Below are 18,271 nucleotides of genomic sequence, written 5' to 3'. Positions count from 1 at the left end.
TGTTTGTGTGGTTGCATGCTTCAAAAACTAAGGATTTGATTTTAAATCTCCAAATGGGGGTTTTCATAACTGTATTTTCCTTTTCTATAGGCTCCGTGGTGGGAAGTGTCTTGGCGATCTGACGCGAAAATTATGGAATCTGTGAACATGTTGTTAAAGAGACGTCTCCCTCCTGATTCAAAGTAGGAGAAGAGAATTAACCAAGGAGCTGACACAAGAGAATTAAGCATTGGTAGTGGTAATTCAAAAGGCGTTATGTGACATTTTTTGAATCGAGATTTATAGATTTAGAATTGAGATTTATTCGAGATATTTTTTAATGAGATTTATAGAAAACGTGTATTAGGAGCGATTATTTACCAAGCTTTTTATGGGATATTTTCTTAAAAACTGACATTATAGACTAGTCTCCCAAAATAAGCACGTTCTACGGATTGATCCAGGATGTTTTCTGTCTTATTTAGAGTGTTTTAGAGGTTTTAAGAGATCAGGGCACGAGTCTGACAATAACATATTTTTTTTTGTGAAAACTTTATGTGAAACACCACTAGAACTTGGTTTTTGTAAAATGTCTAAAATAACGGTTTTTTTATCTTCAAAGAGAAGAAAGTGGTGTGCCTAGAGTTAGTGACAATACGACTGCAATTTCTCGTTTGAACATCGACGTAAGAACCATCGTAACAATTTAGAGATTTTACAGGATTCCTCCATTTACCATGTCAGAATTGTGATATTCCCCAGACCCTTTCCTAGAAAATTATATATACTTGCTTAAAAATTTCGCATAGCTGAAATTCTTTTTCAGTCTATTTCCCAATCTAAAGAAAAAATACAAAATAAACTTCATAAATTGGCGTTTATTGTAGACAATGTCTTAATCTGGCATATAGGTAACAGTCCATATGAGCTAATGGATAATAGAATGTAAAACAGTTCAAAATAGGGATGATACCTTTTTATTGACAGTGAATAGATATAGAATTATTTAACTGGACATTTCGAGCACATATACAGTGTTCGTCATCAGCAGTAAAACTAAAAGACATGAATAAAAATAAAAAAAATTTATACCCAATAAACTAATTACATATAGTTTATTGCTCTTATTTTTTTCAATGCAACAGCGGAGGCAAATCTCTTTGACCTTTTCGATTCCGGTTCATTAGAATTATCTGACATATTACGTGGACAGAGGTCATAGCTCTTAGGTGAGGTGATATTTACTTTATTTGACCTCAGTAAATTACCATAAATTGAGTTCAATCCAAATTCACCTGTATCTCTGTTTATGGAATTATTCTTGCATAGAATTTTTTTAATTTCGATTGTTTCCCTGAAAATTTGCTTTAAACCTTGGTCCCTAGAAATCAAAGAAACATTTTCAAACAAAATAAAATGATTTGGAATATTAATTATATGTTTTCGGAACATATCTTTAATTTTCCAAATCATTTTTATTATACATGTTAAAGATATGTTTTCGGAACATAGCTGAGAAATAAATTTTGCTTATTTTTATTCATGTCTTTTAGTTTTACTGCTGATGACGAACACTGTATATGTGCTCGAAACATCCAGTTAAATAATTCTATATCTATTCACTGTCAATAAAAAGGTATCATCCCTATTTTGAACTGTTTTACTTTCGTCATGGAAAGGCAGTGTGGTCTTCGAAGTTATCTAGGACAATAGAATAGCAAAATTGTCTTCTGACGTTGAAACGTTAAAACCGTAGGATTGCAGAAAATAGCATTCCAAAAATTTGTACAGGAAGCACAAACTTTAATAATATTTAAAACACCTGAAAATAATTTTCAATTTTTTGCCATAATTTATACTGTGTAACGTAACGCCTTTAGAATTACCGATATCAATGTAGTTGCCGCGTTGTAACCATGTTGTGACGTTTTTGTAATGCATTATGTAATAGTTGCCGCACAAAAATCGCTGCTATTTCTATGTTTATACTTTTCATTGGAGGTTTTAAAATGAGTTTTCCAGAAAGTGGTGTAACTTTTATAGCCTAGATTATCGAATAAAATGTTTGCAAAACCGGATTAAAATAATTTCACAAACCGCTTGAGCGGAAAGGAGGTGATTGGACAACATAACTATATGGGCAACAAAGGTCTATACTAGAGACGCTTTTTTCTCTTCATTTCTAGATGATAGGGTAATGTAACCATGTAGCAAACAAGAATGTAATTTAAAATTCTCATACTCTTTTCATTAGAACATTTATCAGTAGACATGTCCACCCTATACTATGTTGGAAGTAATAGTTTTGTCCTAGCTATACCTTTTTAAGATCAGGATTAGGGCCAACGGCTATGGTGATGGGGCCTCTAAATTCTCGTCACCACGACGATAAAAAAAAATGAACAGAATATTCATCACGAAATATGACCCCCAACTCAAACACAAACTTATTTGCATGCTGACAAATAGTCTGTAGCGCAGTTACGCATCCCCTTACTCTCTACCTTTGGCCGGTAGTGCAATGCTTGGGTGGGGGGCAAATCACCTGACGCTTCCCGTGTTTTCCCTCCATGTTTCTCAAGGTACTTATTTGGAGCTGGTTTAATTCTAGCTGAACTTATATATTCACACCGCTGACCCCAGTCCCAAACCTAATAATTAGCGACACCTGGACACAACCCCTACCCTTCCGGACAAAGGACTTTGAGTCTAGCGTGCCAACCTCGCTTACTCTTAAAGGAGGAATTTGTACAACTGAGACGGATATAACTAAAATAAGAAAAAATAATTAGTTTTTTTTTAATTTCTGACTTAAACTATAATTACAGGATTGGAGACAGATCGCACAGATACACACATCGTGACTATCATGCCTAAAGACCAATCCTGAAATTTTCAGACATAACTCTTTCTCACTTTCTGTCGAATATTATGGACTACTAAAAGAAAAATTATAACAAAACATAATATACAGGGGGAGGGGGAGGGGTCTTTAAAACATGAAACAACAGGACCGTAAAAAAATCATAATACGAAAAATCATCCTCAACTTGACTATTCATTAAAAGGGATGTAGGTGGGGGGGGATTGACATAACTGAAGGGATGAAACACAAGTTCTTTATTTCTGATTTAATTACAAAACAGGATTACTAAACAATGCAAGACACTGAGAGAAAGAAAAACAAGTACAATTTTCAGAGAGTTCTCTTAATCGGTTCCTTGAGATGCAGCACTCCTAAAAGAGCAAAGAAAAATCACAAATTAAGTGCAAAATTGTGAATCTAAATCTCTACTTTTTCTCTACTCTAAAATCCCAAATGGGTCATTTTAGCTTTCTATCTACAGACTTGAATATAAATACATGATGTGAATAATTTAACGATATGTTTTCAACACATATAGAATGACATCAATACATTAGAATGATTTTAAATAATACTATAATATGTTTTATTGAATCAATACACTAGAATTACAACAAGACAGACAGAGAGGTAGAACTTGACGCGTTTTCTTTATCAAACAGTTCGTGGTAACGAACTGTAGTAAGGAGCGACCCGGCTCAACAGTAACCGAAACTCTAAAAAATGGAACTTTGATACCAATAGTTACATCAAAAGAATCGCGTTTTAATGCTGATTTTAAATATATAAGTTTCATCAAGATTAGTCTTACCCATCAAAAGTTACGAGCCTGAGAAAATTTGCCTCATTTTTGAAAATAGGGGGAAACACCCCCTAAAAGTCATACGATCTTAACGAAAATCACACCATCAGATTCAGCGTATCAGAGAACCTTTTTGTAGAAGTTTCAAGTCCCTATCTACAAAAATGTGGAATTTCGCATTTTTTGCCAGAAGACATATCACGGATGCGTGTTTATTTGTTGTTTTTTTTCCCAGGGGTGATCGTATCGACTCAAAAAAGTGACCAAAAAAATTGGAGGGCACCTAGGCCCCCTCCCACGCTCATTTTTCCCCCAAAATCACCGAATCAAAATTCTGAGATAGCCATTTTATTCACCATAGTCAAAAAACCTAATAACTAGGTCTTTGGGGATGACTTACTCCCCCGCAGTTCCCGTGGGAGGGGCTGCAAGTTACAATTTTTGACCTGTGTTTACATGTAGTAATGGTTACTGGGAAGTGTACAGACGTTTTCAGGGGGATTTTTTTGGTTGGAGGGGGGGGGGAGTTGAGGGGGGGTTACGTGGGAGGATCTTTCCATGGAGGAACTTCTCATGGGGGAAGAGACTTTCAATGGAGGGGGCGCAGGATTTTCTAGCATTATTTAAGAAAACAATGAAAAAATCAATATGAAAAGTTTTTTCTACTGAAAGTGAGGAGCAGCATTAAAACTGAAAACGCACAGAAATTATTACGCATATGAGGGGTTTACCTCCTCGTAATACCTCGCTCTTTACGCTTAAGTATTCTTAGTAATTTCAACTATTTATTCTACGGCCTTTGTGATTCAGGGGTCATTCTTAAGGGATTGGGACAAAATTTAAGCTTCAGTATAAAGAGTGAGGTATCGAAATGGGATGAGCCCCCTCATATACGCAATAAAAACATACGAATATAGAAGTTGTAAGTTACGTATATTTTTTAGTTATGAAAACGTTCGTAAAAAATTAAAAGTTATAGTTGCCTTTTTAAGTAATCAAAAAATTGGAGGGCAACTAGGCCTCCTCCCTCGCTCCTTTTTTCTCAAAATCTTCCGATTAAAACTATGAAAAAGCCACTTAGCCAAAAAAAAATTAATATGCAAATTTCGTTTTAATTATTTATGTGCGGAGAGCCAAGATCAAAACATGCATTAATTCAAAAACGCCCAGAAATTAAAAAAAACAAGTTTTTTTTTAAATGAAAGTAAGGAGCGACATTAAAACTTAAAACGAATAGAAATTACTCCTTATATGATAGGGGTTTTTCCTCCTCAAAGCCCCGCTCTTTACGCTAAAGTTTAATTTCTGTTTGTTTTAAGTTTTAATGTCGCTCCTTACTTTCATTTAAAAAAAACTCGCTTTTTTTTGTTTAATAACAAAAGAGAAACCAGCACCACAAAAAAAAGAATGCACGATTTTCAATAAGAAGAAGAATGAAGAATTAAAAAAATGGTACCTGAAAGATCCATCATCTTTGAGTTCTTTTTAAATGTGAGCAGTGATGGTGATTCGCCTTCTTATTCACATAACTTGTATTTATTCGCAATGAGAAGAAGTTGATACTTATATTTAATTAAATTTACAAAAACAAGTTTTTTTAACTGAAAGTAAAGAGCAACATTGAAACTTAAACGAACAAAAATTATTACGTATATGAAGGGGATTGCCTCCTCCTCAACACCTCGCTCTTTAAACTAAAGTTTTTTAAGTACTTTCATCCTTAAAGAATTGGAACAAAATTCAAACTTTAGCGTAAAGAGCGAAGTGTTGAGGAGGGGGCAATCCCCTTCATATACGTAATAATTTCTGTTCGTTTAATTTTCAATGTTGCTCTTTACTTTCAGGTAAAAAAAAACTTGTTTTTAAATTTAATTTATGATCGTTTTTAAGTAATGCCAGGAAATCTGTCCCCACCTCCACAGATAAATCCCCCACCCTACCGAAATTTTCTCTAGACAAATCAATCCCGGTGAAAATTTACTCCGGACAGTAACCCTTAACAACTTTACGCGTAAAATTGAGACGGAAAAGAGAAAGCAGGACATTTAAAAAGATTTTTTGTATAGGAATTCTGGAAAATTCCCCTAGTGTACAATTTCCCTTAACAAGTTCACGACTGGAAATTTTACTCCCCATAGAAAATTCCCCGATGGAAAAACCTCCAGCATAAAATTCGCCCCACCCCCTCTACCCGAAAATGTATACATACTTCGCAATAACAAATACTATGTGTAAAAAACGGGCAAATTTTATTATTAAGACCTTTCCCCTGGGGCTATGGTGGTTCATGTTATATTCTAAGGCATAGTTATTGGGTCTTTCAACTATGATGAGCAAAATGGCTATCTCAAAATTTTGATGGGACGACTTTGGGAAAAAGGGGGTGGGGGAGGGGGCCACGTTGCCCTCCAGTCTTTTTGGTTATTTAAAAAGGGCACTTAATTTCCGTTCGAATGAGCTTTATCACGATATTCTAGGACCTCTGGGTCGATACTATCGCCCCTGGGAAAAAAAACACGCATCCGTGATCTTTCTTTTGGCAAAAATACGAAATTCCACATTTTTGTGGATAGGAGCTTGAAACGACTGCAGTAGGGTTTTCTGATATGCTGAATCTGATGTTGTCATTAAGATCCTAAAACTTTTAGAGGCTTTTCCCGTTTTTTCAAAAATCAGGCAAATTATCTCAGGCTCGTAGCCCTTAATCGGTAAGACTATACTTAATGAAACTTATATATTCAAAATCAGCATAATAAGTCGATTTTTTATATATCTTTTGGTATCAAAACTTGCTTTTCAGAGTTTTGATTACCACTGAGCCGGGTGACTCCTTACTTTCACTTCGTTACCACGAGCTGTTTGACATCACTCTCCTTTTTCTTAACAAACGCGAGAATAAACTTGTTCCTCCATGGAAATATTCTCTCACGTAACCCCTCCCCCCTTATTATTAGAATAATAATAATAATAAATTTTTTTTAAATAATTAAATAATAAGACGCAAATTTTAGGGGTTCATACATGGTGATGCTGATTTACAATCAAATTTTCTGTCCATTCATGAAGTGATCTTAATCTAGGATTTTTAAAATCCATACTACTGAATTAAAAATGAAAATTCGTCATAGATCAAGAATATCAAGAAATACAAAAGAAGTTTTAGTTTCAGATAATATTTCGGTGTGCCAAAAAATGGTCTGAAAGTTTTATTAATTTATTCCGAACACTTTGTAGCCCTTGTAGACTCCTCAGAATTCTGTATGGAAATAAAAGCTTCGATTTTATATAAACCACCAACATCCTTATTAAAATCAACAAATAGCTTCTTCCATTATATTATCTTTTCATTTATAATTAAAATAAAACGAAAATATAAAAATGGCTCATATTTTTATTTACGACCGTGAACTTTGAAAAGCTAAACTTTTTTATACAGATACTATTGAATACCTAGATATTTCAGCTTGACACCCGGAAGCTTTTTATCCAAAAAAAAAGAAAAAAAAAAAAAAAAAAAAAAAAAAAAAAAAAAAAAAAAAAAAAAAAAAAAAAAAAGAAAAAGCTAGATTAAAAAAATTGACACACACTAAAAATAATTATACAAAATTATACAAAAAGCTTAGTTTTTTTATTTTTTACTTTTAAAATATAACACTGTTAAAGAATTGATGAAAGTATTTTATACCAGAAAAAAATTCCCTATGTAGTTTTTCCTTTTTTTCTTTTTCTGAAGGACCGGCAACCCCTCTGTTGCCGTAAACAAGAACAAAATAAGTTAATGATTGTTCTAAAAAAAAAAAAAAACGAGATAATACCAACATTGCAAGAAGAACCTGGAAGAAAATGTTGGATCATGTCTTTTTACTTAGCAATCGCTACAATGCTGCCTGTAATTTTCTAGCACGAGTTAACTGGCTTAATCTATTTTTAACGAAAATTAATTTGAAGTATACATGGTAAATAATACATGTAACATGAATTGTATAAACATTATACGTTTTCAATTAAGATGTATATAAACAAGAAAAAAAAATACAAAAAAAGACGAAGTGTAAAGAGAGAAAACACATGTGACAAATAAATCAAGCAGTTCGTGGTAACAAACTGTAAGTAAGGAGCGATGCAGCTCAATAGTAACCGAAACTGTAAAAAATAGAATTTTGATATCAATATATACCAAAAGAATCGGATTATCGAAAAACGGGGGAAACACCCCTTAAAAGCCAAAGAATCTTGATGAAGATCACACCATCAGGGAACCCAACTGTAGTGGCTCCAAGCTCATATCTGCAAAAATGTGGAATTTTGTATTTTTGGTTATTGTATGTTGTTGTTATTGTTCATTGTATGTTGGAGTATTTTTTCCAGCTCTTTACGCTAAAGTTCGACCTTTTGTCTCACTTCTTTAAGAACGATTCCTGAAACACAAGGGCCTTGTAATTAGAATAAGAACCTTTTTTAAAAGTTTTTAATAGCTTTAGCGTGAAGAGAGGGGTATTGATGAGGGTGCAACCCACCTCATATGAGGAATAATTTCTGTTCGTTTTAAGCTTTAATGTTGCTCCTTACTTTCAATAAAACATTTTTTTGATAATTACAAGAGACAGAGGCCAAAAACATTTGCTGAGACTTTAGCTGATAATGGGGATAAACTGTGGTACCTTGCGCTAAGGTCGATTGTTACGAAGGCTGTAGTGGGGGAGGGAGTATTCTTGAGATGCCACGTCAAAGGGCGTTTGCAACTACATAACCAGTTATATGCAACTATAAAGGGTTTTATTAACGCGGAGGATGATCAACAACCGACCATTTATATGAAAATTATTATTAACTATCCTTCACAGATGTCACTTTTGTTTCTTTTGTGAATTCGGTCTATTTCTTCTCAGCAGTGATAAGCACAGAAACATAGCGCCGCCAACTACGAAGATCAAACTCGATCGACTTCTATCAGAAAACGGCTTACCATAAACATAAAATGCTGCTCAAGTTCGTTTATGCGCAGTGTGTACTAAGTGCTAGCCCAGCGTTCTTTAAAAGAGAGTCGTTTAGTTGGAATTTATTCTTGACTACAACAATTCATGGCAATAAAATGATTCTAATTCTGAGAATCATGAATTTCTTTGGTTAGAGTAGACCCCCGGTTCTCTTTCTACGCACGCACCTGAATAGTTTTACGACTTCCTCATCCATACTAACAGCCGTATATAAATACCTTCTTAGTGTTCTCTTACGCCCAATACAGATTCTGAGAATACCCTTGGCAATGTACTATCGGTACTGTACCACAATCTCGTTTATAGACATTATTCTTGGTCCCACTCTCAGCCGCATTATGAAATATAAAAATCCACCTTTAATGTTGTCAGGTTAATACAGGATATTGTTTAAACTAAATTGTTATTTAGTGTAACATTGTTTAGTTACTGAAAAAAGGTACAAAAATATACAAACCATTTGGAAACCACAAAAAGTTACAAGCAAAATCGCAATGATCTCGAAAGTTTAGGGGGGAATAGAGATGGACCCAAAGCCACATCCACCTTCTGTTCCTGCAACATGGATGCCTGAGCTGCCTCTTGTCTTCTGAACACATTGATCGTTATAATAACAATGAACATTTATCTAGTAATAATAACAATTTATTTTAACCTTCTATGAACACAAAATGCAATAGGGGGAGTGTGAAGAAATAAAAAAAACAGTCAACTACTTCCTTCCTTTTAATTGCCAACTCCAAAAGGTCAACATTGCCAACAATAGGTTAACAGCGATACTAAAAAGTTACTATTATAAAAACTTCAAAGAGTTTATATTAAAGAGGTAAAAAAGGTCAACATTGCCAACAATAGGTCAACATCGATACTAAAATTTAAAAACGAAGCATGTTTGAGGATTAGACTAATCACGAGAGTTCAATAGTTTCGAAATTAAGGTTATCTTAAATTAAAGGTTACAATGAGAGGAAGGTTTAGATGTCTAGGACACGTGTTTCGGATGAAGGACGATAGATAGCCAAAAATCGTCTTTTTTCGCTATCTATCTAGAACCAACATCTCCAACGTAGGACATGGCAATATTTTGGTGAGTCATGAGCAGGGCGTGCACCCTTCGGCTGACTATGCTTTAAAGCCTTAAGTTTGGGGGAAAAAAAAGTTTTCATGTGAATGACGTCACATTCAACCGCATTTCAAGAGCTGGAAAGATACATGATAGCATTGCAATGACGTTATACATTGTATAAAAGGTATTGTATTCAGACCATATTTACCTAAAAAAAGATACCAGGTTAATGGCCTTTTAAGCTTCCTTCAGGTGAATATATGCAAAATTTTGAATAACAAAATTTAAATATCGCGAGGGAGTATAAGGATTTAAGAAATGCCTAGGTGGACCATGGTCCAAAATCGGTTGGGAACCACTGATCTAGAGCCAAAAGAAAAGCAGGTCCCCAGATGAGGTAGAAGGAGGTCGTAAGAAAGAGTTTAAAGGAGGATTAGAATTTCTTGGGAGGATGAAAACAGGCGTGCGCACCTGTGTTGGCTTCAGACGGCTAGGTGTTACAATGAGTTGTGAGTCGTAGTAGAAGCTAAAACTGAAAAATTTTCTATTAGCTCACGATTTCATCCCCGAATTTTCTGGGTTTTTCTCAAACTTCCCCAAAAGAACATCCTATCCCTTAAATCAAAACTTAAATTAAACTAAGGAAATACAAAATTGTTAGTTTTCATTAACGTTAATTTTCAGAGAGTTTTTGGAGATCCTAATTTATCTTTTGGAGAATTCGGGGATAGTGGAAGCCTTGAAACTCAACTAAAGCTCACTTAGTTTTTGAGTAAAAATATTTTGTTATATATATATAAAACGATCAAAAATGGAGTTTTTAAAGGTCAAATGAAAATACTGAAGAAAACACAGAAAGTGAATATTTCGAGAGAACAACCGTCTCTCTTTACCAACACGAACAAAATAATTTGATTAAGGAAAAAACAATCGCGGAAAGTATAACAAAACCAATAAAAAAAAACACCAAAAAATTCAATAAAAGACCAAAAATTAAAAGAATTAAAATCAAATACCTAACAACCAATAAAGTGAGTTATTTGCCAATATCCGCGATTTGCACAAAGTCCAAACAAATTTGAAGTGCCAATGACGGATACTAACGAACAACTAAAATTTGACCTTTAAAAACTCCCTTTTTGATAGTTTTCTGTCTTTATGTTATGGCAGGTCAATGTGGTTTAATATATATATATATATATATATATATATATATATATATATATATATATATATATATATATATATATATATATATATATATATATATATATATGTATATATATATATATATATATATATATATATAGGTAAGCGGATTGTTTTAGCGTTAATTTCGCGTACAAGGAAAATTCTATTAGGAAACTAAGGTGTAAAGGAAAACGAACAAGAAGAGATTAATTTCAAATTCGGGTAATTAGTGCAAGAGGCTTTTTTAAATAATTTTCTTTAAATACGTGCTTGTAATCTACTGCAGATATTTGTGATTTAATTTGCATTCGAAATTTACTTATAGATTTGCATTTAATCAATTACAGAGCAAACACCGTTTATTACCTTTCATACATTCTGCGAAGTATATTTAGGCTGCGTTCATACCGCTTCTCTCGTTGTCTGCATCCAGCATTCCATTTCTGTCGAACATTCCACCAATGTACCAAGTGATTTCTCAACAATTCTTGACCTTTCATTATTGGCTCAGGTTGCTTAAAGGTAATCAATAAAATGAGATGTTTTTTTAACAAACGGTTTATTTTTATGTTTTTTTGTCAAACTTGCGTTTCTAGTCAAAAAATACTAATACCACAATAAACGAAAATTGTAGAAAAATATAAAAAATACACAAATGTTGGTAAAGGAACAAGAATAATGGTCGATCAGAAAAATTAAAATCAATTTAAGAAAAGAAAAAATATATAATTTTAGTTATTTTAATAGGTCAGAAGGGGGAAAGGTGCAAAAAAAATCACGTGGTGCCCCTGGGAGCAGTAGGCAATAAGGACCTGCTACTGTTAATTAGTCATTGTCCAGCCAATGGTCATCCTGCCCGTATCTGACCGTGAGATGAGATATTTTGCAGACTACGCTGCCGGGACTGGATAAAACAAAGAAGCCATTTTCGGCGTAACACCTTAAATTAGGTAAGTTAAATAACTTTTCTTAGACCACACTGCCATTCTATGACTGATGACGTTCGCTTTATCTAGACTTTTATACTTGTTTTCCACAAATAAATAAATGATTTTACCCCCATTTGACTTTTATTTGTTGGAAAAAGAATCCAATATGCCTGCGAAAACTATGCTGGGGGGGGGGTATCCCTCTGGATATATGAAATAGTACCGACCCTTTTGCAAGAAAAATCCCTTTAAGATGAAAGAAAGAGATTGTCTTGCTAGTCTCTAAGGATCAAGTGCCGCATGCCAGTAGTGCTGCATAGCATGCGGCTAGCAAGTGGTTGGTTACTCTTCCTTCTTTTTTGAGGGACGAATATTGCCTTTGGCTTTTGAAATGGGGGAAACAATGCTGGAGACTTTGACACGACCTGGAGACTTTGCTGGAGACTTTGAGTTACTTCTACAAAAAGGAATAAAGAGATGATTAACTCCTTTCTCAAAATACCACGCCTTAGGCGGCACCAATACCCCAGCGGCTATTGGCGCTATATTACTTTTTCATGCATGTAGGTCTTTTCAACTCTTTTTTGTGAGTTGGCCACTCAGTTTTATGCGTCCGTCAATACAAAATTAGGTACTTGTTAATTAAGCAAAACACACTCAAGAAGTACGCTAAGGTTAGATCTGAGAGAACCGATTTCATAGCCACAAAGACAAGTGACAGAATAGATGGTAAATATAAAATTTGGGCTATATATTTGAACATTGGGGGGGGGGGGGGGGGGGTAAGTATAGCGGGTCTGCATACAAAGTGTGTTAGCTAGAATTACTTTTCATATTATGAAGTAAGAATTGTTTTCTAACTTCACGCTGCGTAAATACTTTACTCCCACCCCCCTGATGTGCAAATATAAAGCCCAAATTATATGTTTTCCGTCTATTCCGTCACTTGTCTTTGTGGCTATGAAACCGGTTTTTTTCAGATCTAACCTAAGCGTAATTCTTGAGCGTGTTTCGTTTAATTAACAGGTACCGAAAATTATAATGAATAAGAAAAAAAATACTAGATATTTGAAAAGCTATATAACGCAGGAAAATTCTTAGGTAAAATACACTTAAACTATGAAATAAAACCGGTAAATATCGACAATATAAAACAACTGTCAAAAGATAAAAACTTAAAACTAAAGTTTAAAAAGGCTAAGGAATTAAAAGAGTATACAAATTTAAGTTGAGTAAACATAAACATTAGAACCAATAGACGGCATAAATCTTCTTTCCCACATTTCAGTTTATCGTGAATTGGAGTAGACTATAGTTTCGTGAATTGGATACTTTGGCACCTCTCCCTTGGGAGGCGACTCCTGAAGAGGTTGTGGTTGTCAAAGAATAGTTCTTGGACCAAGAAAGTAGTTAAGCTAATTTTATTAGAGCCCCCAGCATCCTTTTTAACTTTTTATTTATAAAACCATTTTCCCAAAAAATAAGTTTTTTAAAGAGAAGTAAGTAGCCAAATTAAAATCTAATATGAGCAAGAATACTGTAACTTCATAAGTAAAACTAAAGCTCTCCTTACCCCCTCCCTTCCAAAATTCTAATAGTTTCAATCCCATCCCCAAGCCGTTTCAAAGGTATTTCAGATTTACTGCTTGATAACCCTAGATACATGTAATATTTTTCGACTTGCCTCTTTTTCCTCCCCTTAAGTCAAAACAGAGGTTCACTTGGCTCCTCAACACGCTCAGAAACTTTCAATTCGATCCGCGAAGTCGTTCCCATGATGTTACTAACACTTAATTTTGATAAGCTAGGTACAAATAGTATTCAATTGTCTCAACTGGTACAATTGGGTACAATTGAGGTTCAATTGTCCCCCTCTTTTCGATCCGCCTGACAAACCTAAAATATTACAGGAATGCTATTTCGGCAAATTGGGTACACATAGTGTCTTCTGATTTACCTCGCTACTTGAACATAGATAAATGCTAAGCTCCACAACGGCTTATAGTACAAAAATTATTAGGCGGATCGTAGACCAGTAAAGAAAACAAGGATCCCCTCTTTCTTTGCTTCCAAACATGAGATTGAAGCCTTGTCCTCTCCCTTACACCATTCTAAAAGTTTCAACTCGATCCCCATGCCGTTCTGAAGATACTGCAGATGTACTATTTTAAACTTTATGTGAATGTATGTCAGGTTACACAAGGGGATACAAAAATACTTAGGAAGACGGAAACAAAACTTTTTTAAACCGGCCCCCAACACAAATGTGGAAGTGTCCTTGTCCCCTCTCTTCATCTCGAACACTACCTGAAAGTTTAAGCTCCACCTCCCCCCCCCCCTCACACACAAAAAAAAAGAAACTGTTCCCAATACATTGAAGATGAACTATTCCGGTAACCAGTATACACTTAGTGTCTAATTGATTTACATCTTTCCCCTCCCCAAAGTGAAAAATCAAGGTCCACTTAGCCCTCTCTCCGGGGTGGATATGACCAGATAACCAAGACCAAACATACCCACTTTTTCTAATAAACTTATGTGTGAAGGAGGGCTAGTTTATATTTAGTGCCATTACCCCTGCGCCCACGAAGGCGATATCCACCCCGGAAGCATATTTATTAGATATTTGGGCAATTTTGTACGAAACTCATATCTCAAAGTTTCGATCCAATACTATGGGGAGAGGCACATGAGCAAAATATACTGGAGAGGGGGCTACTTACCCTACAATCATTTTAAGCCCTTAAATCGAGGACCAGAACTTAGATCTCTAATAGAATGGGCCCCCTGCCAAGTTTCTCTGACCATACTTTCCAAATTCAGTAATCAGTGAAAAAACAATACCAGGGAGGCATATGGGTCTTTACTAAGAAAACGCACTGCGTCTGATTAGACACTTATTAAGTAGTTTTAGTTAAAGCTTCGTTCAATTCTAACTTTGCCTGCAGACAGAAATGTTCACATTTTCCAAATATGACAAAAAACTGAAAAAAAGGACAAAAATAGTGAAAGGAAAACTTTCAGCCAGTAAATTCATCTTTACAATGAAAATGCATAAAAATTCGGTTTGTTTGATTGTAAACTCTGAAGAGCGACAGAATCATGACTCTTGTTGATCTTTGCAATATTTTTTTATTTTTTTTTATTTCAATAGCTAACAATTTTTCCTCATTCCTAAAATCTTTTGTTTTCCGTCTACCATATGAAGCCAGTATCATACTGATACTTTTTTATATGTTAGATTTGCATTAGTCGAGGTTTTTCATCAGGTTTCATTAGTCCAAGTGTAAATAGCTTACTCATGAGCAGGTTAAAATGTTAATATAAAAGAATATCGACTTAATATAAAATTCGAATTAAATTTATTTGACCAAAGTTGAGCTAATACAAAATATTCTTTTTGGTCTTCTAATATTGTATTGAACAACATAAATACTTTTTTCCACGTACTTAAATTAAAAATTTTCCCACTTATTTTGGCCTTTTATGTAATTTTGTTAACTTCGTTTGACCTCTCATGCAGTTTGTCAAGTTTTGACCTGATTCAATTTTTCAAAGTAATGAAGTTAGTGGGAGAAAAAAAAACTTACGGATATACAGGCTTCAATAGCTTCTCTATTGGGCTTAGCTGGAATAGGAATTCTCGAGTCCACTGGCATACCTCTTCGATCTAAAGGTGGTCTATCCGGAGGTGGCAAAAAGTACACAGGACGGTGTCCCATGGCTAATTGATCTTCATCACAAGCAAAAAGGTTCTCCAATTCATGGACTGGAGTCGGACTCTGTGGCCTGAAAAGTAATTTCTTAAATGAATTGCCAAGCTTAGTTTCATTCTGTGGTGTAGCTGTAAAGAGGGTTAACAACCCCCTCTCTCTTCCCAATTTAAATATTTGACAAAATACTTTTTTTAATTGTGAATAAAAAGGCCATTTCTGCATTTGTGCTCTTCTCCTCTCTTCAAAGTTAGCTGAACACCTCCCACGACAACTCCTAATTACACCCCTCTTACCCTTATTTGAAGTAAAAAAAGAGTTCACACTCCCCTTTCTCTTCTTTCATTTTTCAAATTTAGACGTAATATATTCTTTTTTTTAGTCGTGAATAAAAAGGACATTCCCGCATTTGCCCTCCCTTCTTTCCTTCGAAGTTGGCTTAACCCCTACCATAGTAGATTCCTTTTTACCCCCCCCCCCCTACTTTTACCTATGCTTCGAGGGAAACAAGGGGCTGTGCATAAATTTGGCTGAAGAGCTTAGAAAATGCTTCAAGCCGCTACATTTTTCCAAGCTGCTACAATGTAAATTCATAAAAGGTTGCGAAAGGAGTAAGGAGGAGGAGTAAAAGTAGTAGGAGCATACCATGCGAAAAAAGAGTAGAGCCCTAATTGTCAGAAGGAGGGAAATTTTTGGGAAAGGTCGTAAAAAAATGGCTTTTGCTCAGGTTCTCTGCATCTGTTTGGAGCCAGCTCTTGGACAGGGTACTGTCAATATGCCTATTGTTATGGAAAAATTGATTTTCGGAGTGTAAAAAAATTTCTGGTGACGGAGCGTCACCTTTCCCACTTATATTATCTTCTTTTAGATGAAGTTAGATAACCCAACTACAGTGAACGAGCGTACTATACATTATTTTGATAGCAATTTTGAATAGCAAAAAACCAAACATCAATTATAAGAAAAAAACACGGATACCAAAAAATCAAATTACTAAATAAAAACCTAAAAAACAAAAATAAAAAAGCTAAAAATAAAAAAAACACATTATTTTTTACTATTAAAAATAGAAACCTGACAATTATTTTGCTATACCTTCTGTTACACCTCATCAACTGATCCCAGATATCAACTGACGGGCATTGTATACAAAAAAGGAAGAAAGGTAAGAAAGGTCATGAATTTCAGTGCAAAGTAGCATAAGTTTTTCTGAGGGTCCGTGTTATGACCATTCAACCACTCAAGGGATTAGCCATCCTCAGAGCAAAAAGGCTCCCTAAAGGAGCTATCAAAAATCATACTAGATTCGACAACTTATGCAACATCCCCAACAGAAACGCTAAAATCTAAAATAAGGACAGGGCTTTCAAGATGGACAGATTGATTTGAGAGGAAAGCTCAGAAAACTGTGGCGCACACCCGTTCTCTACATAGCCTCGCCGTCTATCACCTACATATCCCATAAAAATTTCAAATTCTTCAGCTGTAGTGGAATTGACATGGACCAAAAGTTGATACAACGTTTTATTCTTTTGTCAATAAGACTAGGAAATGCCGTTTTCTTTCGACTGAATAGTCTTAGAAAATTTGCTTGCTTGCAAAAGGGCTAGGAATTTTTCCGTCAAACCTGTCACATGAAATTCTGATAATATGTGAGAATTTGTTTAACCGCAAGCTCCCCAGAAATTTGGTCATACTAACTCAAAACGGGTCATGCTGCAGACTATATACCAAAGAGAAACAAGAGCTAAGAGCTCATATGGCGCTTGTGACGAGGCAAGAAGAGCTAAGAGCCAAGATATCATATGGTATGAGCTCTAACAAAATTCTAAGAATCAATAGATTGATTTAAAAGGAAAATCAGAGGCTTAATGCCGGTCGGGATTTAAAATAAAGCTCTGAATTCACGATGTCCTTCTAAATATCAAAATTCATTAAGATCCGATCACCCACTCGTATGTTATAAATACCTAATTTTTTCTAATTTTTCCTCTCCCTTTAGCCCCCCAAATGGTCGAATCTGGGAAAACGACTTTATCAAGTCAAATTGTACAGCTCCCTGACACGCCTACCAATTTTCATCGTCCTAGCACGCCCAGAAGCACCAAACTCGCCAAATCACCGAGCCCCTCCCCCCAACTCCCCCAAAGAGAGCGAATCCAGTACGGTTCCGTCAATCACGTACCAAGGACATTTGCTTATTCTATCCACCAAGCTTCATCCCGATTCCTCCACTCCAAGTGTTTTTCCAAGATTTCCCCCTCCAACTCCCAATGTCAAAAGATCTGGTCGGGATTTGAAATATGAGCTCTGAGACATGAATTCCTTCTAAATATAAAATTTCATCAAGATCCGATCCCCTATACGAAAAATACCCCAATTTTCACGTTTTCCAAGAATTCCGGTTTTCCCCTACAACTCCCCCCAATGTCACAGGATCAGGTCTAAATTTAAAATTAGAGCTTTAAAGCGCAAGATCCTTCTAAATATCAAATTTCATTAAGATCTAGTCACCCTTACGTAAGTTACAAATACCTCAATTTTCAAAATTACCCCCCCCCCCCCAACTCCACCAAAGAGAGCAGATCCGGTCCGATTACGTCAGTCACGTGTCTTACACAGGTTTTTATTCTTCCCATCCAGTTTCATCCTGATCTCACCGCTTTAAGTATTTTCTAAGATTTCCGGTTCCCCTCAACTTCCCCCTCCCCAATTATGCTGGATCCGG

The 18,271-nt window shown here is 35.2% G+C and overlaps 2 protein-coding genes across 2 annotated transcripts in view; one reads left to right on the top strand and one right to left on the bottom strand.

Annotated features, from left to right (window-relative positions):
* The window catches only part of LOC136038908 (uncharacterized), a 36,247-nt gene extending 34,184 nt beyond the window's left edge, over positions 1–2,063 (top strand). The window contains exon 6 of the mRNA XM_065722389.1: positions 91–2,063. Coding sequence (XP_065578461.1) covers positions 91–186 — 96 coding nt within the window. The 3' untranslated portion in view covers positions 187–2,063. The remainder of the gene's footprint in view (positions 1–90) is intronic.
* A 1,021-nt stretch (positions 2,064–3,084) lies between these two features.
* Positions 3,085–18,271, bottom strand: part of LOC136038909 (protein lin-37 homolog) — a 54,387-nt gene continuing 39,200 nt past the window's right edge. Inside the window, exons 6-8 of the mRNA XM_065722390.1 lie at positions 15,421–15,619; positions 11,268–11,416; positions 3,085–3,216 (exon numbers count right to left, since the gene is read on the bottom strand). Of these exons, the coding sequence (XP_065578462.1) occupies positions 3,189–3,216; positions 11,268–11,416; positions 15,421–15,619 (376 nt within the window). The 3' untranslated portion in view covers positions 3,085–3,188. The remainder of the gene's footprint in view (positions 3,217–11,267; positions 11,417–15,420; positions 15,620–18,271) is intronic.

Source organism: Artemia franciscana, chromosome 18 (genome assembly GCF_032884065.1).
Source record: "Artemia franciscana chromosome 18, ASM3288406v1, whole genome shotgun sequence".
NCBI lineage: Eukaryota > Metazoa > Arthropoda > Branchiopoda > Anostraca > Artemiidae > Artemia > Artemia franciscana.
Note: the sequence above shows the minus strand (reverse complement) of the source record. Positions and strands in the feature narration are given on the sequence as shown.